Source organism: Coturnix japonica, chromosome 1 (genome assembly GCF_001577835.2).
Source record: "Coturnix japonica isolate 7356 chromosome 1, Coturnix japonica 2.1, whole genome shotgun sequence".
In the NCBI taxonomy this organism is placed as follows: Eukaryota; Metazoa; Chordata; class Aves; order Galliformes; family Phasianidae; genus Coturnix; species Coturnix japonica.
The window spans coordinates 43406629-43434412 of NC_029516.1; the positions used below are offsets into that span (position 1 = coordinate 43406629).

Below are 27784 nucleotides of genomic sequence, written 5' to 3' on the forward strand. Positions count from 1 at the left end.
TGTCATGTAAAAAAAGAGAAAGAGACAAGGACATGGAAGTAATGCATCTGATACCCAAAAGTGGAACGTTCTTGTGCCTGTTAATTCACAGTGAAGTATCTCATTGAGATATAATGTTTATTGAAACAAAAGTCTGGAGAAAGCCCAGATAAAAATCCTATCCTTGAAGATGATTGTACTGTGTTTATGTTATTACCTCAGATTGAGCCACCTGCACAACTGCTGCTGGATGTGTGTGCTCCCTTCTGCAAGCTGTGACTTAAGGGCCACCTCATTCACTTTCCCTTGTGTTTGATACAGATCCACAGGAGGGCACGAGCTCTGAGAAGACTGGCTAAGCAGCTGACTGAGAAGAAACTTGTGCTGTCTTCCAAATCTCTGCAGAACTACATCATGCCTTATGCTACTACTGCCGTTTTTAGTGAAAAAATGCTGAAGGTAGTCTTATAAATTGTATGCATCAGTTTTGTATTTTTGCCTTAATTGTATTGCTCTTCTTAGAAGACCCGCTGCTTTAAAAGGCTGATGGACTTATGGAGTGAGTTTTTCCCTTTCAGAGGAGAGCCCTGTGCTGCTTTTGGTGGCAGAAAGAGGGTCTGGAGGGTACAAATGCAATCTGGATCCAGTTTTCTACCTGCTGAACCTGTCCTGTTTCTCCAAAAAGAGACACTAAACATATATGTGTTGGGTTTTCAGTACAGATTTTGTTGTTGTTTGGGTTGTGTTTTTGTTGCGTTTTCTTTTTATTTTTTTACTTGGGTTTATGTCAGTTTGCAGTTTTTGTAATCCATTTGGTTTTTCCCCATCTCCCTCTACACTCTTGCTACACTCTTCATGTTCACTTGTGAGATTAGGCAGCAGAAAGGGTGTGGGTGGGACATAGGCTGTATGCAGTAGCTGAGTTGGCAATAAATAACATTTTCACTGGGACTCTGAGGGGGACTGAAAGAACTGATTTCAGAGGTTCTCAGCCAGCAGCAGCTCTGTAAATAACGTTTGAAGGGCAGCATTCATTTAGTTGCTTTCCATACCTTTTATTTAAAGCATGAAATTAAATAACTTGTAACATCAGTGTAGACAGACTTTCTGCTTGTAACTTGGAAAACCAGGGTTTCACATGTCTATGCAGTTCCCTGCACACTGTCAGGAGAACAGAGCTGCTTATGTCAGACCAAGCAGATGTCATTTGGGTAATTCACTTCCTTTCAGAAATGTTCTTCTGAACTGTGCCTGAATTAGTGCTCAGGCACATAAGCCAACACTTACAGTCATACTGTCTCTGCCCATTGGCAGGGTGAATGTTGTTGCCCTTTGACCAGCGAGCAGGAACATACATTGACAGAAAATACATCGACTGAAACCTTGAAGAAACAAACCCATTTTATTTTACGTTAGCAGTAGGTTAGCAATGTGTTATGTTACTATGTATTGTGACTGCTTTCAGTTCCTCACAGAAGTAGGCCCCATAGATTTAGTTACGTGAGAAAAGATACACTACAAAAATGTTTGGAGGAAGTGGGTCTGGAGATCTGCTTGTTGAGCTGTGCTGTTGTATTTGTTTAACCTGGTAACTGAGAGGAGATCTAATAAGGCAGAGTACCAAACATTCTCAATAGACAGGAGTTACTTTGACTTCTATTACTTGAGTAAAGTATACTTTAGAATGCATGAATGCTAATAGTTTCTGAATTTCTGTTTTTTGGGTAGCATGAAAACATGGTAGCAGCCTCTGTTGAAGTTATTGGAGCCATCTGCCAGCATCTCTCGTGGTCAGCGTACTTGTACCACCTAAGGCATTTCATCCATGTCCTGCAAACGGGGCAGATCAGTCCCAAATTGGGAGTCAGGTGGGTGCCATAAGTGATGCTGCTCTAGCTTCAAAGACTAGGGCAAAAATCAGTGCCTTAAGGAGCATCACGTGGATTTTAAACTCTTCACTAGCATAAGAGATTTCTCACTTATGCTAATGAAAGTGGGCATGGCTTTATAGTTCTGTGTAACTGAGCTATGAAGGATTAGCAGGTCATTGCTTTCACTTGCTTTATCTCACTGTGTACATGAGAGCATTAGATTTTTTGTTCCTGGTTTGTCTTTCCCAGCTTGTGGGATGCCTCTGCAACTCCAGTACCTGTACTCCAGTCTGTGAGGTTTCACACTGAGCCAGCTGACAGAGTCCATCCAGATGAAAAACAACACATTTTTGTTTCCTGATTTGTTATTTCAGGATAAACCTTGTTAAGCTGCACTGCCTCTCAGTCTGAAGTATTTTTTAAAGCAGTTTTAAGGTCTTCTGTTGTGCTGGTTCTATGCAGCCTCTCCTTTTTGTGCAGGGAGCTTATCTCTCTTTGTGTGTTTTTTCTTCAGCTTGTTAGAGACAGTGCTGGAAGCCTTTCACTTTGACTATGAAACCCTTGAAAAACAGCTTGTGACCACTGAGAACCAAGGTAAGCTTTCTGCTTCTGATGATAGACAATCTGTAATTACTCAAAATGCAGCTCATTGACACATTCTTACTTTGGAGGTTGGCTACTCATGGCTTCTTAAAATGTACATGTTGGAAAAACAGTTTTAATTTACCTTCTCGGGGGCTGTACAGACTCTCTTCCTGTGTTCTGACACACAGAGGTTGGGGGAGTCACATCCACATTACCTCTCCATCCCAGGCTTCCATAAAACAGACCAGCTCAGGCGGGGATTATGTTAATCTGGCAGGTTCTCCATGGTCTACAACCAACTGCATTGCTGCTATGTTTTAGCTTGTCATTGGTTCCTATCACTCTTATCCTCAGCCTGAGCAGAGTGCTTTGTGCCCTGGTTCTTTTCCCTTGAGGTTTCATGAGGAGAAATTATGTGTTTTGTCTTGTCCCACCATTGTGGTCATTTTTGTTATGGCCTTTAGGATATTCTGAGGAGGGAGAAATATATCTCGTGGATGTGCTTGTCAATACTAGTTGCCTTGTAAAATTACCAAGTGTAAATGAACCATATTTCCCTAAGGTTCAAGGGCATTGACCTTTGCTAAGCTGTCTATGGAGTTCAGAATAACTTAGTCTTTGCTTTAAGCCAAGCCCTGAGAGGTGATTATCAGAAATCACCATGCCAGAGCTTCTCTGCCCAGAAGAGCAGCTCTGGAGTTTATTGATTGTTTACTGTTACTGATAGTAGGTTGGGAGTTATGTCCAGATCAAAGCCATCCCAGGAGTCTGTTTTAAGGGCTCCAACTATATTGCCTGCAGTATTTACATGTGGTTTTAATAATTACTCAACAGAAGCTGCTGCCATGGATCTTGAGCCAGAGGTAGAAGGTGAAGAAGCCATGGAGCTGGATCAGAGTGAGGGGGAAGAGGAAGTGGTTGAGGAAGACAAGAGGAAGAATATCCCTGAAGAACCAGCAGAATCTGAGCTGGTTCTGCCTGAAAAGGCAGCTGAGACACCTGAAAACACTCAGCAAGTGGCAAAACCAGTTCCCTTCTTACCCCGAAATAAAGAAGAGTTGGAGTGTCTGATCAAACACATTCAGGATACAGTTGTAGTCAACATTTTGCCTAAATTACACAGGTGCATTGTTGCGAAGGTGAGAAGCTGGCATTGGAAAGGCAGTTTTCTGACCTGTGCTGCCACTGTGAGGGTTGGGTTGGTACTAAAAAGAGCCCTGTCGAAATGCAGTACAGTTTTAAAACAAATTGACACAACTGGAGAGAGACCACCTGAAACCACGGAAGAGACTTATCCCATTAGATGTGACATCAAGAGAGCTGACAAACCCACTGGTTGGTTTAGGTGTCAAACAATTCACTTAGTGCAGCCTCTTGAAAATTTCTCAGCCACTTATTAGCACCCAGCTTTCCTCATAGAAAATGCAGGGATTCATCTTACCCATCCTTTAGCTGCCTACTTTTGTCATTTAGTTAGCACTGGAAATCAACTTGCAACATTGGCCTCTTCTTGGGTTTTGCTGAGAAAAAGTAGGCCTTTTATTTAAACTGTTCATTATGCTTCTTTATATTTAACTTGCATTGTGTCTTGCTCTGTCTTAAAAGGTTAAAAGAGATGAAGAACACAAGCTTGTGAAATCCAATGTTGTGAATGATGATGAGGTAGTCCGCGTGCCTTTAGCTTTTGCAATGGTCAGGGTGATGCAGTGTCTTCCCCAAGAAGTGATGGAAGCCAACCTGCCAAGGTAGGTCCTGGGGAAGCTCTTTGAATACCACTCATTTTGTTGGGAATCAGAGCAAGCATGTTTACTAAGCTGTGGTTATACACGTGGCTAAATCCTGGATGAACATCCTGACAGGCCATAAATTCTTTTTATTTGGAAATACATTTTCTTAGGTATGTTCCCCCTTGTGTTTGAGTTCTGCAAAGCGAAGTTTGAGAGGGACTTAGTAAATCCTTAAATAAGAGCAGAGTTGTGAGGCAGAGTGCAGAGGTAGGAATGGCAGAGCTGAAGAAAGAGCAGCATACAGACAGGACAAAATCTGCTTTTTGAAGGACAGTAGATCTGTATGTGACTGTAAAGCCTTTCTTTGAGGTTGACTTTGAGCTTATAAAAAACATCCCTGAAAGCCACCTCCGTGGCTAGCAGTGTAATTCATTCTATGGTGTTTAGGGGCTGAACTGAGCTTGTATGTCTCTGTTTCCAGCATCCTCCTGAAGGTCTGCTCGTTTCTGAGGAACAGATTTCAGGAAATCCGGGATGTTGCTCGTAACGCCCTCACTAAAATCATGGAAGTGTTGGGAGTGCAATACCTTCTGTATGTTTTAAAAGAGATGCAATCAACTCTCACCCATGGGTACCAGGTAATGCTGGGGTGGGGGTTTTTTTTTGGGTGTGTGTGCGTGTGAAGTCTTTGTTATTTCAAGTAGTATGTAAACGCATGTTGACTTGAGGATCTGTACCCAAAGAACTTGCAGTCTAAGCAGGGGAGAAGATCTCCATTTTCTCAGTGAAGAGTTGAGGTGTGGAGTTGAAGAATGAATTTCTGGTTCCAGTAAAATTATTGGGAATCTTTGCAGTAAGTTCATTAGGGCCAAGTATCATCTGAGGTGAACTGCCACAGAGACTATGTAGACATTATGTAGTGATATTAACTGACCTCTTGCTGCTTACTTACAGAGCCAAGACCAAAGCACTTAACTCATCTTTCCTCTTTACACATTGTTTCTTTGGCAAGAGTAATTTCTGACATGAATGAGCACAGTGGAAAAGTGAGAGCTTCTATTGACTATATCAGTGAAAGCACTGATTAGTACAGTCTAAAAATAGTTCTAAAAGCACTGGGGAAAGAGTTCCAACCCTTTGCCAGTGTGTGGAGGGACAGAGCTTTTCCTGCAGCCTGTATGAGGATTCCTGTCCTCCCAGTATTCTTTCCTGTAGCAAGAGCTCTATTGTATTGTGTGAGTTGTGATGTCTCTGTATAGGAGTCCAGCTACCAATAACACAAGAAGTCTATGCAGAGGGTTGGAAACCTGATCTGTTCTCTTCTTCTCTAGCTCCATGTGTTGACTTTCACTGTGAACCTGCTACTGAAGGGTCTTACTACCAGGCTGAGTGCTGGTGATTTGGACCCCTGCTTAGACATCCTGATTGAGGTAAAAGTTATTAAAGATTGAAGGAAGCAGCATCATGAAATGCTTGGGGGAGAATCTAAGAGGAGAAGGTTGTGTGTAGATTGCCTCAGACTTGATGGCAAACAGGGCAGGACTTCTGGGGCTGTTCCCTGAGCCCTGCATCTTGAGAGGGGGTTGATTCAAGATTAAGACACTGAGCAATAAATGATAAACATCTGTTCAGTGGGGTTATTCCTCCCCACTTGTGCTTTTCTGTTGTATTTTAAGAAGTTCCTCTCTGCCCGTTGCTTCAGCCTGCTGAAGTGCTTCTGAATGGTCAGCTTGATTTGACTAGAATCCCACTATTTCTATCAAAATACCACAGAGGGTTCTGAAAACAGCTTCCCCATCTGCTGTGTTCAGCCTGGGATGTCTTATGTTAACAAGGGAAAGGTGGGCGTGATTTGTGGGGAACCTGAAGAACTGAGTTTTCTACAGCTGGGGAAAAATAGTGTGGTTCTGCTGTTAATGGAAGAATCTTGCTCTGTTTTTCTGCTCCTCTCCTTGATTTCTTTGGGCTGCTTTCTGAAGATTTTCAACCAAGAGCTGTTCGGGGATGTGGCTGAAGAGAAGGAAGTAAAGGGAATTGTCTCCAAGGTCATGGAAGCACGCAAGAACAAGAGTTACGATTCCTATGAAATTCTTGGAAAATACATAGGAAAGGGCCAGGTGACTAAACTTATTCTGCCGCTGAAAGAGGTAAGAAAAGGCAGCCAGAGCCTTGCTTTACTCTGTGTACTCTCAATTCTGTATGATCTGAAGAAACTCGAGAGCCGGCGGATGTCTATCTACATAATCCCACTGTGTCTCCCTATTTTCTTTTGGGAGGCAGCACATCAAAATGTATTGAATCTCTGTCTATGTGCAGTAATTGCCTTTACAGAGATACAGTTTTTTGAGTTGGGTACAAGCTTATACAGAAATGGGCCCCATTTGCTCAAGAGCTCTGGAGTGTCTTGGTAGTGACAGGTGAACTGGTTGGAGTCTAAGGAGAGGCTGGGGAGTAAAGAAGGAGGGATGGTGGGGCAGAGTTGAGGTGACGGAAGAGCTGGGGGCTTAAGGCAAGTCATGTTGGAGGAACGGTTCTGGCTTTTTCTATGATTTCTGATGTCAGATCACTGTCTTCCTGATTCTCATGGTTCTATCTTTGCAGATTCTGGAGAGCACTGTGAGCTTGAAGATAGTCCGGAAGGTGCACGAGGCTCTGCGTCACATCATGGCAGGGCTGATCTTCAACTCGGACATGAATGCTGAATCTCTCCTCCTCCTCAGCCACGGTCTTATCAGTGAAAACTTGCCTCTGCTCACTGAGAAGGCCAAGTGAGTTCCAAGAGGTTACCCAGCTGCTCTGTTTATCACTTGGGAGGTTTGCTTGCAGCTCTCAAACCAAATGGATGAGGGTTTCTTTCCATTTGTATGTCCTTTCTTTTTGGTATAAGCAAATAATTTGGGCAGCCAGAGGGGGATGGGAAAGCTTGGAAATGAAAGTGTGGAAAAAGTGAGAATGTTACTCAAATCAGCGAGCATTTATTATCATTGTAATCGTGACATTGTTCTTTAGTCTGAGTGTCCTGTCTCTTCTATCGCTCTCAAGTTCAGTTTATTTCATTGCATTCACAGCCCTGCTTTTACTTGCTGTGTGGCTTTGAGCACATTCCAACTCTCTCCGCAGCAAACTTCTTGTGGAGAGGGCTGCACTATGAATTTTCACCTTTGCCATATGCCTTCTTTTCAGAACAAAAGTTGCCCCTCCTCCTGATCCTCGGCTGCAACCAGAGAGCTGCCTGCTGCTCCAACCCACACCAACGAGAGGAGGACAGAAAGCCCCTGTCAGCAGAAGGACCAATACATACATCTTGGTTGAATCAGGACTTCGGGTAAGGATCTCCTCAGAGGGGAAGAGAAAGCTGTGAAACCAATATTTTTGTTAAGAGTATCCAAAAGAAGGTATTCTGGATACATATTGTTAACAGTATAAACATTTGCCTTAACTTTGTTATGAGTGTGGTAACTCCAGTGATGCCTCTTCGAGAGCTCAGCCTGTTGCAGATATTTTAATAGGTGTGAATTCTACTATAACCCAAACCATCATGGGACTTTACTTCAACTTGGGTTCCAGCCTAACTTTGAGATGCATGTGTTTTGTTTTCTGTGCTAGCTGCTACACATGAGCCTGAAGAGATCCAAAGTAAATTCTTCTGATGAACACGTTTTGGAAATGTTAGACCCTTTTGTTCAGCTACTCATAGACTGCCTGAAATCCATGGATGTCAAGGTATGGTTCTGCGATGGAGCCCGTCTCTTCAGCTAAAAAGGGTCCTGCCCACAAATGTCATCGTGCTGTGGATCTTCCAAAGCACAGAGGGGCACTCTGTTTTCAAGCATAATTTCATAGGTGTGCAGTTATGTTGTCTGAGAACAAACTATCCCAACAGTTAGGAGAGATTGTGGCTGATGGAAAACTGAATGTTCTGCTTTTAGAACTGCTAGTTCAAATATGGGCAAATTCTCCAGAAGCGTGTTCATACAAGGACTTAACAGGTCATCTGTGAGGAGCTTCCTGAGATCCGGCAGCTGCACAGAATGACTGTGTTTTCATTTGATCCAGCTCTTGATATCTCTGTGCCCAGAACCACAGCCTCCCTGGGTCTGAGTGAGCCTAGGAGGGAAACTATTAGACCCTGAGTTTCCCAGGCAAGGGAGATGTGCCTCACACATCACACACGTGAGATAATTCTAGCAGGGCTTTCAGGTGACATGTTTTTTTGGCACAGCAGCTTCTGTGTCTTGAAGGCACTTCTGCTTCAGAAGGACTGCCTGCCCTCTGCTGAACCAACACTGTGTTAATGTCTTTACCTCCTAAAATCCAAGTTGGAGAATTGGAGAGTGGCAAATAGTGTTCTTAGAGCTGAGAAACCCTTTGTCTGGCACATGAATGGTTTGAAAGATGTTGATGTTAGCTAATTCCTTTTTACTGCACTTGCAAATAGCCTGGAAACATGTGTAGCAGCCTGAGAAGTGTTCTTTTGGTACCACTGTACCCACATGCTGATTTCTGCTCTTTCTTACAGGTGATAACTGGTGCTCTGCAGTCCTTAGTATGGATTTTAAAGTTCCCTTTGCCTTCTATCAATACAAATCTGGAGTCGCTAATCAAGCAGCTTTTCCTCTTGCTGAAAGAATTTGCCAAGACAGGAGTAGCCAAAGGCCAGAATTTCCACTTGGTTGTGAACTGTTTCAAAGTAAGTCAGAGTGAAGTCTGCTCACCTCTCCTATAGAATTAATTCTGTAGAACAAGACTTTTTCCACTGCACATCCCTCCAGTAGCTGGTCCTGGAGAGTTAGTCTGGAGACCACAAGGCAGTGGGAGATGGGGTCTTGCCCTGAGTCTTCCTGCAGTGCAGAAAGCTATTCTTTGAAGCTACACTTAGCTTGGAGCTGAGGGGTTTTACAGCAGCAGATTTACCTTCTTTCTTTCCTATGACAGTAACTTGTTACCACCCCATCTTTTGGGGCATCAGTTTTGAGCTTGAGTAGCCTGCTCTTACCGTGATTCATTGGAGTGAACTCTCACAGAACTAAGGCAATTGTAAGAGGGCAATTATTTGTAGTAGTAACTGCTGTTATTGTGTGCACCATCTTCCTTTATGTGTTTTCTTGATGTATTGATTAATTAATTGCAGCTTTGCAATCACAAGGGATAGTGAGAACCCCAGTGCCAGAAGGATTTTGTCCTCTTCCAGTCTGTGTTCCTGCATTGTGGCCCACATCAGTGAGCATCCCCACTCATTTCAAGGACTGCGTTTGTGTATTTGCTTGTGTTCAGTTTTCACCTCAAAATTGCCATCTGAAAGCAACGAAAACAGCACTGGAAACAGGTTTAGCTGCACGTTTGAGAGCAGCAGTTTGTCCTGTCAAACCCAGATGCTATTAACAGCCAGGTTTTGGTGTGGGGTTTTATTTTATGGAGCTATATGTGTATTGACAATGCGCAATTTGATTTTGCAGTCTGTAACGATACTTGTGAAGAATGCAAAGAGCCAAATAACAAGCAAACAGCTCCAAGTGCTGCTTGGCTTTGCTGAAGAGGATATTTACGATTCATCACGGCAAGCCACTGCATTTGGCCTTCTAAAGGTATTTCTGTGGAGCAAGTGTATGGATTTTGTGAGCCACTGGAATGGCAGTGATTGCATTTTGGTGGGTGTTTGTAAGATCTCATATCAGAACAGTCTGCAGGCTACCACTGAGTTTCCCTGTTACAGAAAAGGAAAAACGGGGTGGAAGGGGGTGGAAAGGAAAAGCAGCAGAGCCTTTGTTTAGAATAGTTTGGGAGGCTGTTTGATAGATTCACAGAGTCATTACGGTTGGAAAAGACCTCTAAGATCATCTGTTCCAACCACCAGCCCTGCCATGCCCACTGACCATGTCCTCAGTGCCACATCCACACAGTTCTGGAACATCTCCAGGGATGGTGACTGCACCACCTCCCTGGGCAGCCTGTGCCACTGCAGCACCGCTTTTAGTAAAGAGAAGAAATTGCTCCTTATATCCATCCTGAGCCTCCCCTGGTGCAACTTAAAGCCAACCTTTTTCACTTTTTTTTTGTGTTGTTTGAAGATATGTCATTGTTACAGTATCACTTGATACCGATGTAAGCACTGGTTCTAAGACTACATCTCACACTGCAAACAAAATGATGTGACTCCAGCTGTGTTTTTACATTTTCAGGCTATTTTATCCAGGAAGCTGATTGTCCCTGAGATTGATGATGTGATGCAGAAGGTTGCCCAGCTTGCCATCACAGGCCAGAGTGAGCCAGTGCGAGTCCAGTGCCGGCAGGTGGGTACCAAGAGAAGTCCATTTTATTTTCATCAGTAACGGGCTGGAGGGCTCTGTGAGGCCATCCCATCTGTCAGATGTGCCTTAGCTAACTACGATTCCTTCCCACTATTTCTTTCTAAGCTAAAAACAGCTAAAAGCAACCAAAAGATGGAGTTGGTTGCTTCATTTCAAGCATTGGGATACAGATGCAGCAGGAGCTGTGCATGGCCAAGCACAGCTTCTCCACAGTTAGCAGATAAATTATGAAGAATGCTGAATTTCTGTTAACAGAAGCCTGGGCAAGGCACAGTCATACTCTGAGGATGTCAGATGCAGATGCAGTTCTAGGCATGGAATTTCACCCCTTGCGGAATTAGGAACTAGTGTGTTCAGGAGGATGGAAGGATTTATTCTCATTCTGATCCATAACTGTTTATTCCTTATTTCCTCTTAACAAGCTTGTCCAAGCGTTTCTTGTAACTCCTCTCCGTTGTGTTGTGTTGTTTTGTTTTCCAGATTTACTTGAAGTATATTTTGGACTACCCTCTTGGTGAGAAGCTGAAACCCAATTTAGATTTCATGCTCGCACAGCTGGAGTGAGTTTCTGTTCTCCACTTCTCTTTCCCTCAGTACACAACCTTGGTGCCTTAAGAGTGATTTCAGCATCATCCTTTTTATATGCTGTTGATGAAGAGTGGGTGCACTGGACTTCTGATTTTTTCCACCTCTGAAGTGCTTTCATTGTTTTCTGAGGTGGATGTTGGAGAAATGAAGCAGTTTTATCTTCTCTCTTTCCCAGCTGTTTTTTGTTTTGTTCTTCACCTGTGTGAGCAAAGGTGCCGTTGTCTGCCTACTGGCATCACCGGTTGCACCACTTGTGAACCAGGTGAACTAGAAAATCCAGAAAGGATATGGGAAAGTGCATTTATGTGGCTGCTGTCCCTTGGCAATTGGCTCAGTTGCAGCAGTTCAGCAGGAACAGTGTGTGTGCCTGAAGGCTCCTTCTGAGCATGACCCCTCCCTCACTCGAGGTGACAGCAGTTTGCTGTGCCCTTAGCACCACAGCACAGCGCTGTTGTGGCGCAGGTTGGCTGGAGCTCTGACTCACCTCTGTGACTGTGCCCATTCTGTAGCAGGAGGAGCTGAGTAGCCTGTTTGCTTCTCATCTCCTAAACATTAGATCAGGGGGCTGCTGTAAAAAGATCCATGTCAGCTTGTGTTACTGGCACTTGACCGTTCTTGTAAATCCTTAGTAACTTTATGGAGTGTCAGTCCAGCCCTAAGTGATAACCATTTCCTTGCAGCTACGAGTATGAAACTGGAAGAGAGTCTGCTCTGGAGATGATTGTGTACCTCCTTGACATGTTCCCACAGGTAATGACCATGTCTTGGTGCTGTGGATCAGGCAGTTGATTCCTTCCAGTTGCTTACAGTAACAGTGTTTTTAGAGCAGTTTATTTGGGAAGCACTTGGTGTTTCATATTAACTTCTAGCACAAGTAAATGTTCACTTATCTCCAAAAAGCTGGCTTTGCTTCAGAAGAGAAATAACATAGTGGAAAGTTCCGCATTGCTTCTGGATCTAATGTGCTCAGTCTGCAAGGAAAGCAAAGCTCTGTTAGCAGGAGCTTGGATGAATGTGATGCAGATTTATGCACCAGAATGTGATGTGAAATACCGGTTTTGTTGGCCTGACTGGAGAGAGAGAGAGCTTCTTGGTAGGGTGAATCCAACTGACAGTTAAATAATAACTGCATCTATGCAGGATAACGTGCACAAAGTGCTAAGCTGCCCCGATGTTTTGCAACTGGAGCTTGACTGAGTGTACAGGAGGCTGAGAGGAGTGCAGTCAAGCGAGAGTTTGGGAGGAAGGAATTGAAACTGAGTGCAGTGAGCTGTGCCTCTCTACCCTTGGTTAGTTTTAGTACCTCAGCTCAGTTCCCAGCAACTCTGTAGGGCAGCAAAGCACTGCTTTCTCTGCAAGACAAGAGCCCATGGGCCTGATAGTGCTTAGAGACATATGCCCATTTCTCAATGCAGGTTAGTTATGAAAAGGCCCTTAAAGGTCTGACACTCAAGTTCCTGTCCCAGTGACACGTGAGCAAGTCAGGGGATGGAGGGGGTTGCTGTGCATTCCCTGCCTGCATCAGCAGCTGGGCTGTCCTCTGTGTTAGTTCACCTGCCTTGACTTGAACCCTACTCAGGGCTGAGCTGCAAATATCCCTCTTTTCCCCTTTAAATGCCAGAAGCTCCTTAGGGATGTGTCACTGACTAATGGTTGTTTCTTTCCAGGATCTCCTCCACAAATACTGTGGGCTATTTTTCATCTCCTTGTGTATGATGATGATAAATGATGACTCGGCCAAGTGCAAAAAGATGGCGGCTTTGACATGCAAGTCTCTGCTCAGTAAGATAAACAACGATAAACAAGATCTGCTGTTTTCACTGGTCACAGAGTGGTTTCACAGCAAGAAGGTATTCATTCCATGCTCTTTTTGTTGACTGAGTCTAGACTTTGGGGACTGAGTAGGATTAAGGCAAGTGTGATTGCACGTGTCAGGTGTGGTGCATTGATGGCTTCAGTTGAGTCTGAGAGTTTTAGGAAAAGAGTATGTGCAGGAGACAGTGTAGAAGAAAAGTTCTTTAGAGTTGTGCTCATTAACGTGCTTCTTGTTAGCAAGAAGAGAGGGAGAAATGATAAAGGTTTGTGTAGCTGAGCAAATGCAGAGAGCTGATGCTGCTGTAGATCAAGATCAGCCGTCAGATCTCCTGGCTGCGTTGCCTGCATTTAAACAGTTCCACTTAGGACAGATGTTTTGCCATAAGAGCCCTTGCTGAGGTTTAATATTTAAGTAAATTCCTTCCAGCTGCTCAGATCCCACTAACTGACTGTCATGCTGTCTTTTGCTAAGGCTTTCTTATATTGCGGCCAGCAGCTGGAGGGTGGCAAACCTCATCTTACCCATTTTGATCTTGGTGCCTGGCTGTTCAGCTTTCTCCAGTAGGATTCCATTTCTTTCCCTTTGCACTGGTGGAGCAATTGTTCTTCAGTACTTCCTTCTTGCCATCTCTATTGCATTCAGTTCTGATTTATAGCTTCAAGCTGCTCATGGTATTGTGAGGAATCAATGAATGCAGAGTTTCCCCCAGTGCTCTGCAGATGGGAACTGGGATGGAAACAGCCCTTTGGCATTTAGTTGTAGGGTGCTTTCCCCAGGATAATGTGTCCTGCCAGGTGCTTGTGTCTCTAGTTGGCAGCATCTCCTATTCCAATAGTAGTCTGAAAATCAACCTCTCTAAAATGCCATTGCTGCAGGTAAAAGTAGTTGCTACTCACTTGTGGAAGCTGCAGTATTTGATGATCTAGAGGTAATGTGGGTGGTGTTCTTTCTGTTGGCAGAGCTCACACCGGAGGCTGGCTGCCCAGGCATGTGGCTTGTTCGTGGAAGTGGAGGGAGTCATGTTTGAGCGGCGCCTTGAAGCTGTCCTCACTTTGGTTGAGAAAGAAATCAACCCAGTTCAGTTTGAAGACGTAAGTCTTACTGTCATACTGCCACTTCCTTCTGGGGAAGGGAAATGGGAGAAAGGAAGAAGTGTCGGAGAGATTTAACCTTTGGTGCTGCTGTTTGGGACTGAGGAAATAGATGAAGTACACGCACTTGTCCTGAAGGGGAACCATACTTTACTTGTAGGCAGCTTTCCCTGCTTGCATGGTCTTTGCTGTGGTTTTTGGGAGAAGGGATGGAGGAAGGGATGGCAGAATGCATATATAGCACTGGGATGGCTTAGAATCTCTTCAGTTTGGAAACAGCCATGCATCATGCTGACAACTGTTTAGCTGGGAAATGTCTGCTAGATACAGAGGTCAGTGCAAGTGTGGGAGGTCAGAAGTGAATTGCTTGTGACTGATTGCTTTTGTTCAGTGTTGCCTCCAACTTCAACATTCTGAGGAATTCCCTTCCTGTATTTCAGACCGTGGTTTTGTTGTTTGATGGTTGGTTATTTTTGTTTACACAATTAACTCAGAATGACAAGGCTGCCTCAGATCCTGCGTGGCATGTGCCACTCCCAAAGGGATCCCAGACACTTGGGGAGCTGCCATGTGTGCTATTGATGTGCCTGGAAAGCATGCTGAACAAGGGAGGAGAGCCACGGGGGTGTGGAGATTGGCAGGAGATGAAAATATCTGCAGTGATGAGAAATGCCCCATCATCACCCCCTATGCTGCACTGTGGGAGAAGCATGGGCTGGCTGCATCCCGCCAGCTGGAACTGCAGGCAGTCAGGTCCTGCACGCAGATCAGTAACGCACAGCATTGCTCTAATGGAGCTTCTTCCCTTCAGTTGATGATAGAAATTGGGTATAGGTTGGTCACCTGCTTTCTTGTGGTGCTGATCTAAAGTGTACCCGGTAGGGAAATAAACACTGTCTTCACACCCTCTCAAGCACATTTCTGGTCTTGCTGATTTTCTCAGATAACTGAGGAGGAGGAGGAGAAGGCTGCAGACAGGCTCCTGTTCAGCTTCCTTGTGCTGGTGACAAAGCTGATCTCGGAGTGCAGCTTGATTCAGCTAACCAAGCATGCAGACATTGTCAGCCGGATCTGGGGTAAGTTGGAGTGTTATGATATCTGTGTTACATGGAAGATTCTTGGAGTGCCTTGGGTTTCTTCACACCTCAAGGGTGTGAGAGAAGTAGATGCTGTTACACAAGACTCACGTGCTGCAGAATGCTCATACGTGGCAGCTGCTGGGCAGCAAGAGTAGATTTTAATGGGAAAGGTTATGTAGCTGATGAAAACAATACGCCATCTGTCTCAGTTGCTGGGAAGCGCTTCCTATCATCCCAAGAGCAAACACTTGCGAATGATGGCATGTTTGGCCATAATTACAGCCTCTTTGATGGAAACTTTCAGTTCTTCCAGGAAGAGATTCCTCTCATGAGATCATGCCCACAGCCAGTGATGACACGTGGTAATGGCACTGTAAACACTGTGTGCCTGCCAGCACAATAAGGCCCAGAGATCATCTGATTCCAATGATTTCCGTATGAGAGATTCTACAGCGTCAGGCTGCCTCACTGTCATTTTGTCAACTTGTTTTCAGTTGCTTTATTTGCTGATAGAAGGAGTGTTTCTGGCTGGGTTCTGCCCTCAGCCTGCCAGGGGCCCTCAGTGAGAGACAAGTTAACCCTGGCAAGTCCTGGGTTTGCTTTGGCTTGGCAGAGATCCTAGGAACAATTTTATGTTCTAAGCATATTGAGCACAGTTTTTTTCCTTCCCTGTTTTACTGCAGTATATGCTGTGGTAGCACCAGGAGGGACAGGGTGCTTTTTCTGCTCTTGCCAGCCCAGCTCATGTACTGAAAGAGGTTTTCTCTCCCCTAGATCATGTCCAGTCTCACCTGTGGCATCCTCACAGCTGGGTGTGGCTGACAGCCACTCAGATCTTTGGTTTGCTGTTTGCATCCCACAAGCCAGAAGACCTTGTGTCCAAGTGGAAGGAAAGGCAGGCAGTGAAGAGGAAAAAGCCATCAGCAGAACTGTCTGCATCCACATTCTTCCTGACTGCTGAACTGGACAGAAAGGTGATTGTGTCTGTGCTGCTCCTTCCCCTGTGCCCGCACCTGTTTCCTGCCTGGCACACAAAAATAACATCAGTAGTTTGGTGTGTACGTGTCTTAGTCGCTTCTGCCCGCTGCCTAATCCTGATCACTGAAAGCATTTGAGCAGATGTCTTTGCTGGTGGGAAGGGGCTTCTCTGGGGTCTTATTCTAAGCAACACAAAGATTCACTTCAGGACTGCAAGATACAGGCAAAACTTGTGCAAAACAGTTCACTGGCTTCACTGGGAACCACCTTTGGTGACTGCACAACTGCTGTGGGGTTCTGCTGCTGACGTCCTCTCATGTGACGATTCCTTCCCTGTTTTGTCCCACCAGATGAAGGATCTTGTGTTTGCGTTCTGCCATCAGCTGCACTCCAAGTTCCTGGACCAGTCTCTGGGAGAGCAGGTAAAAGCAGCAGACTGTGTGGGACCGGGAGGGGAGCACATGAGGCTGTGTCACCTCCTGGTCAGGACAGTGGTGCTGCTCAGGGCTCTGGTGTCAGTCTGCTGGAAGGGTGAGGGTTGGGGGAACACACATTTTGGGCACCACGCAGAGCAGGATGGGGGTCCCTTCTGTCCAGCCCTTGCCCAAGAGAATTTGGCTCTGTACAGTGTAGTCTGGAGAAGGGCTACTAGACCCTGGAACTGGCAGCCAGATCTCTGGTGCTGTCTCCCTGCTGCAGCACTGAGGTCCTGGCTGCTTGCTTGTTGGGAGCATTTGGCCCAGCTTTATGCTGTAGCTTGAAGGTTTGACTCCACTGTGCACCATCTGTGGCATGGAATTGAACCCAGTTCATGGCCAGTTATTTTTTAGACTTAACGTTGGCTCTTTGCTCCCTTTGGCCACTGCTGGTGTTGGAACCCCCCCAGTGACTGCCTGCTCTGTTTTAACATTTCAGGTTATAAAGAATTTGCTGTTTGTTGCCAAAGTTATTTACTTGCTGGCACCTCCCTCAGAGGAAGGTGAACAGGCCGAAGGAGAACTTGGCTGTGAGGTGGAAGAGCAGGAGGCTTCTGAAGATGAGGAAGAGAAAGATGCTTCTGCTCAAAGAGAGGGAGAAGGAGAGGATGCAGAAGAGAAGGACCGGCCAGCCACATTGATATGGCTGATGAAGAAGCTGTCAATCATGGCAAAGCGAGAAGCAGCGTATTCCCCCAAGATCCCATTAAAGGTGAGAACAAGATTTAACTGGCAGTTCGATGCAGCAAGCACTTGCATGGACTCTTTGCTACCAGAGGCTGTTGAGAACTAGTGCTGAGGTGAGGAGTAGTAGGTGCTGATGGAGAAACCAAGCATTTCAGGTTGGGATTCTCAGGAAGGCCTTCCACCAGTTTGCTTCTGCTTTGCTGATGCTTTCAGGTGGTGGAAAGGTGGGAAGCCAGAGCCCACCAGGGTGCAGGGACAGAGTGCTGCCTTTAACACATGGGTTTCCAACCAAAACTTCCTTTATTTTGTTCTGTATTTTTATTAAAACAGAACAAGAGGCAAACAAAATGATAAAGCTGGTGGGTTGGACATGCATGCTTTAAAAGCTTGTCAGTGCTACTTCTATGTGTACAGGGGAATGGCAGTGTGGAATTGTCAGAAGGGGAGGCTGTGTGAGTGACAGAAGAAATGCTGATTCCCTGTGATGCAGAGGGAAAGGCTGAGCTTTTAATGTCTTCAGCTGCCCCAGTGCAGGACGGTGACTGAACAACCTTGTTTTTAAAGTGTTACCAACCAACAAGTGAAGTTGTAGCTCACACATTTACAGATTCCACGGGGCTGTGTCTCATCTGAAAGCTGTATTTGGCTGTACTAAGGCCTTATGGCAGCAGTAACTTCCTGACAGCTATCTGAAACACCTTGTGCACTAAGATGCACAGTGTTCTTGTAGCCACTCAGTTATGCAGTTTCTTTCTTACCCACGTTCATGTTCCATGTGCTCATTTTCAGAGGAGCTGCATCTTTAAGTTCCTTGGTGCAATCTCAGTGGACCTGGGGAAAGACAGAATCAAGCCGTACCTTCCAACAGTCCTCACTCCTCTGTACAGGGAGCTGAACAGCACTTATGCAGAGCAAGGTAAGTGATACCCTTCATCACAAACACCTCCTGTCATCCTTTTCCTCTGTTGAGAAATAGACGTGCTCAAGAACCATGTGGATGTGGTACTGAGGGACATGGGCAGTGGGGAAATACAGGTGGTAGGTGTATGGTTGGACTGGATAATCTTGTGGATCTTTTCCAATCCTGGTGATGCTGATTCTGTCTTTGGGACTGTGCCTGCAGAAATACTGGGCAAGATCCATCAGTAGGAACGTTTTAGTAACAGGTAATTCCCTGTTGGGTTCTTGGTTTTTGCTCTATATGCTGAAAGATGATTAAGCTGGTTTATTTTGTTGTATTAGATCCGACGCTGAAGAACCTTTCCCAAGAAATTATAGAACTACTCAAGAAATTAGTCGGTCTGGAGGCTTTTTCGCTCGCCTTTTCTTCTGTGCAGAAACAGGCCAATCAGAAAAGAGCTATGAGGAAAAAGCAGAGGGCTTTGCAGGTACGTATATTCTGCTTCCTCTTCTAGCAAAAGGAAAACAGGGCTTTTCTAAAGGCTTGAGAGCTGAGCAGGGAGGTGATTGTGAAGAATAACTTCATCCTGAATTAGGGTAGTTTGTGAAATGAAAACAAGAAACTAGTTAGAAGGGGATGAGGCACTGCAACAGTCTCCCTGGGACAGTGGGCACAGCCCTGCACAGAGTTCAAGGAGCACTTGGAGATCGCTCCCAGACCAAGGGGTTTGTAGGGTGGCCTTGTGCAGAACCAGGACTCCGTCATCTTTGTGGGCTCCTCCAATTCAGGGTGTTCTCTGATGCTGTAGTTTTATTCAAGGTAAAATTTGTGGGCAGGTTTTGATCGACTCCAGAGCGCTGCTGTTTAGGTTACCTGAAGAGCAGTAATAAACATGGCTCCAGCAGCCCAAAGACCCCCAGTTTTGAGAAGCCTCAGAGCTCGTGCACTGGCTGTCGGTCACACATTTCTTGGGGACTTCTGGTTATGGTTTTAACTAAACAAACATATTCTTTCTCGTTAGACTGTGGCGAACCCTGACATTGCTGCAAGGAGGAAGCTGAAGAGACATAAGAATAAAGCAGAAACCAGGAAGAGAAAAATAGAGTTCCTGCGCCCCAGCTACAAGGCCAAGAAACATCGCGGTCACGCACTGAAAGACTTGGCAATGGTGGAGTGAAAAAGTCCTTTCCTTCCCAGAGGATTAATTTGTAAAAATGAATTTCAAGCTCATCATGTTGGGGAGGAAAAGAAAAAAGAGAATCTACATATTTTAATTGTATTTATTTGTATTTTTTCCATGTTCTTTTTTTCATCTGGGATCTTAAATAAAAGCTTTCTAATAAAGCTTAAGGGTTGGGTTTGTTTTTTCCCTCCAAACCTGTGTATTTATTAGAGCGTGTACAATTCACTGGCCAACCAGTCTGATTTTTTTTCACTGAATTTTACTTCATGTTTAAAAGCTGGGTTATGTGATGACTGTATTCGTGCCTGTGCCCCTCCTACCTTCTGGAGACAACAGACTGCATTGACCTTGATTTGTCTTTCAGCTTCCACAGCTGTAGGGAGAAAGCTGACTCACTTGCAGCTAAGCACAGAGTATAGAAAGAACAGCTCAGGGTAGGAGGGAGTTGAGTTACTGCCATGCCACATCAGGGCAGCAGGCAGATACTGAAGAAACAGAAGTGATGCTATGTAAACAGGTACAGTATTACCTCAGTTGTACTTTATTCTAACATCATACCTGCACTGAGGGATGCTGAAGCATAACAGCATCAGCTTTAGGAAACCTGCAACATTCAGCCACGTGTCTGCTATAACTGGCTGCGGCTGAACTCAACTGCATCTGCAAGCAAGCAACGCACCTTTGAGTACAGCTATCACTGTGGATTTTATTAGTGTTTTAATTACACAAATAGATTAACCACATCAACTTCATACTACCCAGTAAATGGAAAAAAAATATATATATATAAATCCCTTTGCCCTCCAGAAAAACTTTCATATAAATCATTAAGCACATCTTTAAACACAAAGAAAGAAAATGAAGATCATCATGTACACAGACATCCACTTGGTTCAGTTTTCTATCTGAAGAGAGGCATCCATGTTACAAAACCCAAATGCAAACCTGCCCTATTTACAAGAACTTGTGGCCTGACCATACGTGACTGCAGAAAGGGATGCTCGACATAGTTGAAGCTTCTTCACAACTGTCAGCTTTGTATCACTGCCGACTCTTCAACGCTTCCACCAACCTAGGGAAAAGGGTAAAGCAGTTGATTGGAAAGTCATATCAAAGATGCCAGGACACCTCTAGGAGTAGTAAGCTACCCTTTCTACTCATGTGGGCTCTTGCTTTAAGATGCGTGCCCAGTGCAATACAGCCCTAGCTAGAAGGCACAGCAAACAGGCAAGTCCTGAAACGCTCATCTTCCTGTTCTCACAAGTCCCAACGAAGTTCTGCAGACCTGTAATTCATACCGTAATGCTTTTACATCAGACTTTCCATCTTTCTTCTTTATAAAAGATGTGTTAAAAGACTCCTCACTAATGAAGCTAACAGAACATAATTGGATTTTTACTCACCACTCCATTGCTTCATCCAGCCCAGTGCCTTTAGTTGCAGAGGTTTTGAATATCTGCCATTTTCTGTCCTTCAATGCTGGTAAGCCCAGAGCGTTTGCCATTTCTGTGGGAGTCATGGCCTGTTCCATGTCCTGCTTGTTCGCAAACACCACCAAGATGGCTTTCTTCAATTCTTCTTCCTAAGAAACAGGAATCACGCACCAAATTGTTTGCCAGGATTTTTTACTACATTTATTTATGCAGAGAAAACCCGTAGGACAAAAAGCAGCTCCTATCGTGACTCTCTCCTCCAGTCTGTCCATTTGAGTGCGCTACCAAAAGAATGACTCCTATTTTGAATTCCAATTGCTCTCACTTGGCATAGAAGCACTTTCAAAACAAGGCAGATTTCATAAGGTAACAGCACTCTGTAAACAGGAGGCAGATTTAATAAGGCACACTATTAAAAAGCTTGCAGCGCTTTTGGAAGAAAAACAAAGTTGCACTTAACACATCTTCCCTTTATTACCATTCTGGGCATGTTTTTCAGCTTCACTACCCAGTAGGACTCCACTGGAATTCCTTCAGGGCCTGATTTTCTACCACTGATGCACTGAGCAGCTGTTCTTGTGGACAGGCAAGTTTTCATGTGACCAAAAGGCTACATGTAATGTCCAGAGAATTACTGCGCAGACATAAAATACCCACAGCACATTGAGGTTGCTTCAGTTAGAAGCACTGCATGGGCCTGTTCTGAGGGCTAAAATTTGACAACCGAATGTGATTCACTGAATCAAGTTTCACATTTGCTCCAAGAACTGCAGCTTCATTTCACTGATATGACCATCATTCTCATTTTCTTACCTCCAGCATGGCAACAAGCTCTGATTTGGAAGTGCCAATTCTGTCTCGATCACAGCTGTCCACCACATAAATGACTGCGTCTGTATTGGAATAGTAACACCGCCAGTATGGCCTGCAGGAGACAAAAAAGGCCATATGAAGGTTCAGACGTTCTCTACAGCCACAGAACAAAAAACCAACCAGAGGAAGTAAAAACCGTCTCTGGGGTGAAAGATAGGAAGAACTGATCATCACGAGGTTATGAAAAGGACCAGCGTGGCACAAATAATCACCAGCAAAAACTAAGAGGAGTTAATTTAAACAGCTCATTCATATAGGTAGTTAATTACTGAGTGTCACAACAAACCATCTTTTTCAAGATAGCTGGAGCTAAAAAGGGAAAGGAAACGAGCGCTGCTCCTTACTGAGTAGCGTTCAAAGCACTTTTAACTGGAATATAATGATATCTTTTCATTTTCAGACAGGTGTTACCTGATGCTTGTCTGTCCTCCCAGGTCCCAAACTTGAAATTTCAGGTTCTTGTATGTCACTGTTTCAACATTGAAGCCAATTGCTGAAACAAAGTTACACCATTTTATTGATGATCCTTGTTTTTGTCCCCCCCTCCCCCCCGAAATACATTTAGTTTAAAATCATGATGCCTAAAAATTTCATGAGCAACATAGTGATGCTCACGTCCTTTGAGGAGTTTATGGCTGAAAATGATGCATCATAAACATATTATGGAGACCCCACCAACAAATGCTGAAGTTGTTATAAATCAACAGAAACGTGCTTGAAAGCGTCAAAGGAAACAAAGCAGCAGTTCAAGGAGTGGCTTGCTTTGATAACCAAGTACACAACTGACAGCAGTAGAACATTAAGGAACATATCCTACATGTCAGCACCAGATCTGCGGCCTCAAAAGACCACAGCAAAGACTGCTTCTCAGCACAAGACTTCATATCATGATATCTGGAAGATGGCAGTAAAGATACAGCACATACAGCTGTCATTCCCTTCCCTGCCACTACAGAGAAACACAGAGCAGGAAAACAAAAGAACATTGACTGCCTGAAAGACCTGACCCCAATCAGTCAGTTTGCTGCAGCCATTCAGGAAGACTTCTAGAGATGTGGCAAGGATTCAACAGCCAGCATTCCTTGTCCTTCATGTTACACCACAATCCAGTTCATGTTACACTACAATTTAGAGTAGATATCAGGAAGAAATTCTTTACTGTGAGGGTGGTGAGACACTGGAACAGGTTGCTCATCATGGCTGTGGATGCTCCCTCCCTGGAAATATTCAAGGCCAGGCTGGATGGGGCTCTGAGCAACCTGGTCAGGTGTCCCTGCCTGTAGCAGGGGGTTTGAAGCAGATGATCTTAAATGTCCCTTTCAACCCAAACTATTCTATGATCCTATGATCTCAGCCAGAAAATTTCAGCACACAAACCTCAGTGTTTGTTACATGGAGGTATGACAGCATGAACACTAACTGTCAATGGTGGTAGCAACCTTGAGGCCAAGTATTCAGCAGAGTAGCATAAGAGATGCCTTTTTTGTTGTATCTGTATAGCTCACCACAAGAGCATCATGTGAGAAAGTTCTTAAATGTAAGTGCCAGGCTGCAACAATATAAGGTGCTTTAGTTTACAAAGTAAGCACTTGTGAGTTCGGTTGACCAAGCTGACATTCCAGAGCCAACAAATCAGCTGTTTAGTAACGGATCGACTGCTTACTTGGAATGGTGGTAACAACTTCTCCAACCTGTAGCCTGTACAGGATGGTTGTTTTCCCAGCTCCATCCAGCCCCAGGATGAGAATCCTCATCTCTCGAGTTCCAAACAAACTGGAAAAGATGGTGGAGAAAAAGCCCCCTACAAAAAACAGAAGCAGAACAGAAAGGCACCTCCAGGTCAGCTGGCAAAGCAGAGTCTGTCCTGCTTACTGAACAGCACAGCACATCTCTCACATTCAGAGGGAAAAAAGGCAAGTTGTGAGTGCTGAACCACATCCTTCCCTCATGGTCTTATGCCATTATTCTATCACAAATCTCCCCGGACAAAACGAAGCTTGCAGCAGCACTAAGCTTCCTCATTGCGGTTAGTCTGCTCCTTTGCCAAAATCTGAGCCTCCTCCTTTGTTTGCATCGGCCTCTGCCTTCCCAACTCCACCGACCCACCGCACAGGAACACTGCGGTGCAAGGAATGACTCCCCCTGAGCCGTAACGTGCCTCCCGGGCCCACCCGCTTCTCGTTCCTTCAATGGAAGCGCAGTTTTGTTGCTTGTTGCTCATAGAGTCGCGCTGCCAGCCCCCCATCGCATCCATGTGCACAAAGGCCGCAGGCGCTGCCCCGCTCCGTGCCCCCTCACGGGACTGAACGCGCTGCTCTAACGCCACGTCCGTAGGTCAGACCCGAGCGGACGGCCCAAGCCCCACACCCAGGGTGTCGCCTCCCTCAATACTCAGCACCACGACACAACTCAGCACCACAGCACAACTCGGCGCACCACAGCCCCCCATTGCCCCGCAGCCCTCACCCATGTCGAGCCGCTGCGCCGGGCCCTGCCCGCCCTGCCGCTCCTGTCAGCTCCACGTCGCACGCCGCGGCGAGTAAAGGAAGCGGCCCCCCCCCAACTTCGCCGTTTCGACACGGGGATGGGACTGCCTCTGCCTCCAAGGAAGAAGGGGAAACAGAACGCAGGGAGACCTGAAGCCTCTCGGTACAGAGGTACGCGGGACGGGAGGAAAAAGGGAGGAGAAATAAGATGAAATTAATCAAGCGGGCCTACGAGGAAAAGTGACGAATCTGCTGATGCGGAAGCGGCGTGTGCGGAAATGAGCGCGGCGCGGCCTAATCCCTCCCCCGTCCCCCACACAGCCCGCCTCTCATGCGCCCATGGCGTTACAAGGGCGGCTGTACCGGCTGCCACCTTCTATGCCCTTCCCCATGATTATTTATTCCTTGTTCCTACAGTTCTCCAAAGAGAAGCTTGTTTCCGTGTCAGCTGAAAAAAGGCAGGGCACTGGGGAAGATAAACAAGCAGCTTACAGTGCAAAATGGTCACCTTTCTCATAAAATCCATATCAAAGAGTCTGATCACATTAAACGTGTGTGAAGCAAGAACAGTACGAATAGACAAACCTTTCCATTGTCTCTGAGAGCATCCGAACATACAGTATCATCGCAGTCACAGAACAGCTTTTGTTTCCTTATGTATAGTATCATTGCAGTCACAGAACAGCTTTTGCTTCCTTTATGTCCTCCATTGGAATTCTTTCTTGCTTTAGTTCTTATATGAATCAGAACTCGCTTAAAAATGATTCTTTATTTTTCCTTTCAAGTTGGGAGCAGTAAGAAAGAATGCACAAAACTGATCCAAAGGGATAAGGAAAAAAAAAAGTAACAAAAATGTTGGGGTTTTTTTTTGACATTCTTTAGAAAATGAGTCATCTATAAAATGCAATGATCCAGAAGGCCTGCCCAAGTACACAGCTTCAAGGGGCAAGCTTCATATATCAGTCTTTAGGTCCTTGATATCCTTAGAAGACCACGGATACGTCTTACAAGAGCTTGAATAAAGGTGTAACGTGACCGAACCTTCGAATATAACCCCTCAATGTCCAGAAGTTTCTTCTGTAGGGATTCACCAAAACTGTTGGCGGTTTCAATCTGAAGCTGAGAAACAGAGATTTGGTTCAGTCAACAATACAAAAATCTTATCATTCTAGAGCATGCTTATCCATCACCTGTCAATACCTACCAGCTTTTTCACAATACTTTACAATCTTTAGGAATTAAACAAAACTTTTTCTTATAAAGGTGCTTGAGATTACAAAGGGTTTTGATCATAGGCTCTTTTTTTGTCCACAAACAGCAGCTGAAAAGTCAATGGATGTTTTTAATAAAAATGATCTTTTTTTTTTCCTGCTGCTTCTGCAACCAATTAACACAGACTATTAAACTTCTGTGTAGGAATAAATCAATTCTGTTGTAAATATTCACACTTTACAGTCTGTTCAGTTTCTACCTGCTTCATAGTGTTCTGTAAAAAAAAAGTGTGCAACACATCATTAGTTCTAAATCGAGTTATTTACAGCTGGTGTTACCACAGGTTGTTGAGATATGGGAGAATGGTAGTCAGACTGCTCTCAATAGCTGCATGGTAACAATGTGCATTCCATATTTTTCAGTAGACTGTTACATCTCACCTGATCTATATCATGCTGACTCACTCGATTCAGTCCACTGCTGAAATCCAAGCTGGACTCTGAACCAAAGGAATCTAGTGATAGAAAATCAGAGGTTAAAATTATGTTGACACCATCATTCTTCTACATTGTCATAAATGGTTTTAGAATGCAATACTCAAAAAATTTGTCACTAAACTTGCGTATTAGAAGTTAAAGTAATTTTTTGACTTAACATTTCTCTCTAAGTCACTGAGCAGCCATGATCACACAACATGGCACTTACAGTGAAAAGCTCCTCCCATAGTCACTAATCTTTCTGACCTCTATCAAAATTCATCACATTCCAGCAAATCAGCAGTGCCTATAACTCTAACAAACACTTTCAAAACACCAGTCTCCATTCTAGTTCTTCATTTTCTCTTAGAATATTTAGGGATACATTGTTTTGGAGCACTGGTCTGATTTCATTATTTGAACTTCATTCTGTTTCAATGACATAAATAAACAGTAGTTCATTTGAAGATTATGTGTAATAGACAACACTCTGAAGTCTGCGGCTGAACAATACGTGTTATTGTCAGTTCTTCCAAGGAAAGTCCAACCTTTTAAATTTAACCATCAGATTAACTCAAAGGAATCTTGACATATCAGAAATTTTACCTTGCATTCTTCCTCTCTTAAATGATATTCCGTAAGATAGAAGTGAGTCTTGGGAGTCAGTGGGTGTGTAATTCAGTAGATAGTGTTCCAGATGACGCCAAAGAATGAAGAGACATGTTTCTATAATATCTATTGACACATTTTTCAGTGAAGGAGTTTAAGTTTGTCTTTAGATTGTACATTTACTATATAACCATATTTATACAACCATTTAGAAGCAGCTGAAGATATTATCTCAGCCAACTGTAACTTCCTCCAGCAGCAGGTTCCCACCCTAACTGCTGATAATGAGGGCCTCAAATAGATCACATGGATCCTTACCTGTTTCTGTACTGGCTAGGCTCGTTCAAATGACTGCTATGCTTAATCTGAAGAGGCTTTAAACCAGCACTCTGCACCAGAGCAGAGTACGACTCCTAATGTGACTTGTAATGTCCATTCATTTGCAGCGGTGTGTTAGAGCTGAAGTTGTAAAGCTGGAAGTGGCTGTACCAGCTACAACTGGTGAGTCTGCAGGTGCACATCTATCTAAACTAGATTTCAGAGGAAAATTCTGAGCCTCTGCAACAATTATTTTGTGCAGTACTGGTTATTTCCAAAGAGTTACTGGCATTCACAAGAAAAAGCTTATGCACAATTCACTGTAACACTGGGAACGCCAGTCACTCTCACAAGCATCTGAATTATTTTTCCGAGTACTTTTGCCAGCACACTTGTACATATGTGTACATATCTAGTGTACACTTGTACATATGCGTACATATATGTGTACATATCTAGTGGGCTTGGATACTAAATTTAAGAGCTGGTCTGTAATAATATTGGCAATATTGTGCTTCATCATAATTATGAAAAATCCTACTAACAGTGTCTCTATGATGGGAATTATCACTGACCTCATCTTCCAGTCTAAGTACTAATTTAAGAATACTTACTGCCCGAAAGTAGCAGAACAATGTGTGCTATTTTAAGCTTCTATACTTCAAATTTTCCTTTTGTAGGATGTATTGTTCAAAGTGGTCAGAAATGTAGGATAAAATAACCTGCTCCTATTTCTTCACATTTTCGGAGGGAATTACTCTGAGGTTAACTTCAATTTCAGAAGGATACAAGAACAAAGAGAAAGCAGCTTGGCTCTGTTGTTTATTAGCTTCACCAGACGTCGCCTTGCCAAAACATATTTTTGGGCAGTGGAGATTTTATCAACCCCAGCTGGCATAACTGATTGACACAGCTGTGACAAGAAGAGGAAAAAAGAAAATTACAGCAAGTCAGAACAGAAGGAAAGAATAATGAAAGAAATAAGAACTATTTACCATTATCTAGAACTTGCTGCCAATCGGTTACTACCTCTTCAAACTCTACACTTCATTTTTAACTTGCATAACCTTCCTTACCAAAAAAGGAATAAATTAACTGTATCCTCAAG

The 27784-nt window shown here is 44.3% G+C and overlaps 3 protein-coding genes across 4 annotated transcripts in view; 1 reads left to right on the plus strand and 2 right to left on the minus strand.

Annotated features, from left to right (window-relative positions):
* UTP20 (UTP20 small subunit processome component) overlaps positions 1–20046 on the plus strand; it is a 56023-nt gene extending 35977 nt beyond the window's left edge. Inside the window, exons 38-62 of the mRNA XM_015859223.2 lie at positions 301–438; positions 1708–1847; positions 2365–2444; positions 3270–3574; positions 4041–4180; positions 4644–4800; positions 5494–5592; positions 6142–6309; positions 6764–6930; positions 7346–7487; positions 7769–7885; positions 8682–8852; positions 9619–9747; positions 10342–10452; positions 10951–11030; positions 11739–11808; positions 12726–12908; positions 13834–13965; positions 14909–15041; positions 15819–16018; positions 16373–16444; positions 16938–17210; positions 17975–18101; positions 18428–18573; positions 19108–20046. Coding sequence (XP_015714709.1) covers positions 301–438; positions 1708–1847; positions 2365–2444; positions 3270–3574; positions 4041–4180; positions 4644–4800; positions 5494–5592; positions 6142–6309; positions 6764–6930; positions 7346–7487; positions 7769–7885; positions 8682–8852; positions 9619–9747; positions 10342–10452; positions 10951–11030; positions 11739–11808; positions 12726–12908; positions 13834–13965; positions 14909–15041; positions 15819–16018; positions 16373–16444; positions 16938–17210; positions 17975–18101; positions 18428–18573; positions 19108–19263 — 3636 coding nt within the window. The 3' untranslated portion in view covers positions 19264–20046. The remainder of the gene's footprint in view (positions 1–300; positions 439–1707; positions 1848–2364; positions 2445–3269; positions 3575–4040; positions 4181–4643; positions 4801–5493; positions 5593–6141; positions 6310–6763; positions 6931–7345; positions 7488–7768; positions 7886–8681; positions 8853–9618; positions 9748–10341; positions 10453–10950; positions 11031–11738; positions 11809–12725; positions 12909–13833; positions 13966–14908; positions 15042–15818; positions 16019–16372; positions 16445–16937; positions 17211–17974; positions 18102–18427; positions 18574–19107) is intronic.
* Positions 19950–24317, minus strand: ARL1 (ADP ribosylation factor like GTPase 1). Its single transcript, XM_015859346.2, has 6 exons — positions 24042–24317; positions 23239–23376; positions 21987–22068; positions 21516–21627; positions 20673–20851; positions 19950–20341 (listed from the first exon to the last, which is right to left on the minus strand). Exons 1-6 carry the CDS (start codon positions 24043–24045, stop codon positions 20311–20313), a joined length of 546 nt encoding a protein of 181 aa, XP_015714832.1. The 5' UTR covers positions 24046–24317; the 3' UTR covers positions 19950–20310.
* A 494-nt stretch (positions 24318–24811) lies between these two features.
* Positions 24812–27784, minus strand: part of NUP205 (nucleoporin 205) — a 43027-nt gene continuing 40054 nt past the window's right edge. For both annotated transcript variants that reach the window (XM_015859243.1, XM_015859251.2), the window contains exons 40-43: positions 27466–27589; positions 26356–26484; positions 25714–25787; positions 24812–25180 (exon numbers count right to left, since the gene is read on the minus strand). In XM_015859243.1, the coding sequence (XP_015714729.1) occupies positions 25028–25180; positions 25714–25787; positions 26356–26484; positions 27466–27589 (480 nt within the window). In that variant the 3' untranslated portion in view covers positions 24812–25027. The remainder of the gene's footprint in view (positions 25181–25713; positions 25788–26355; positions 26485–27465; positions 27590–27784) is intronic.

Excerpts from the sequence above, each read along its gene's own strand:
- ARL1 (XM_015859346.2), bottom strand. Across the intron at positions 21,628-21,986 it reads GGAGGACAGACAAGCATCAG|GCCATACTGGCGGTGTTACT; the intron begins GTAACACCTGTC and ends TGTCTCCTGCAG. Across the intron at positions 20,852-21,515 it reads AGCTTGTTGCCATGCTGGAG|GAAGAAGAATTGAAGAAAGC; the intron begins GTAAGAAAATGA and ends CCTGTTTCTTAG.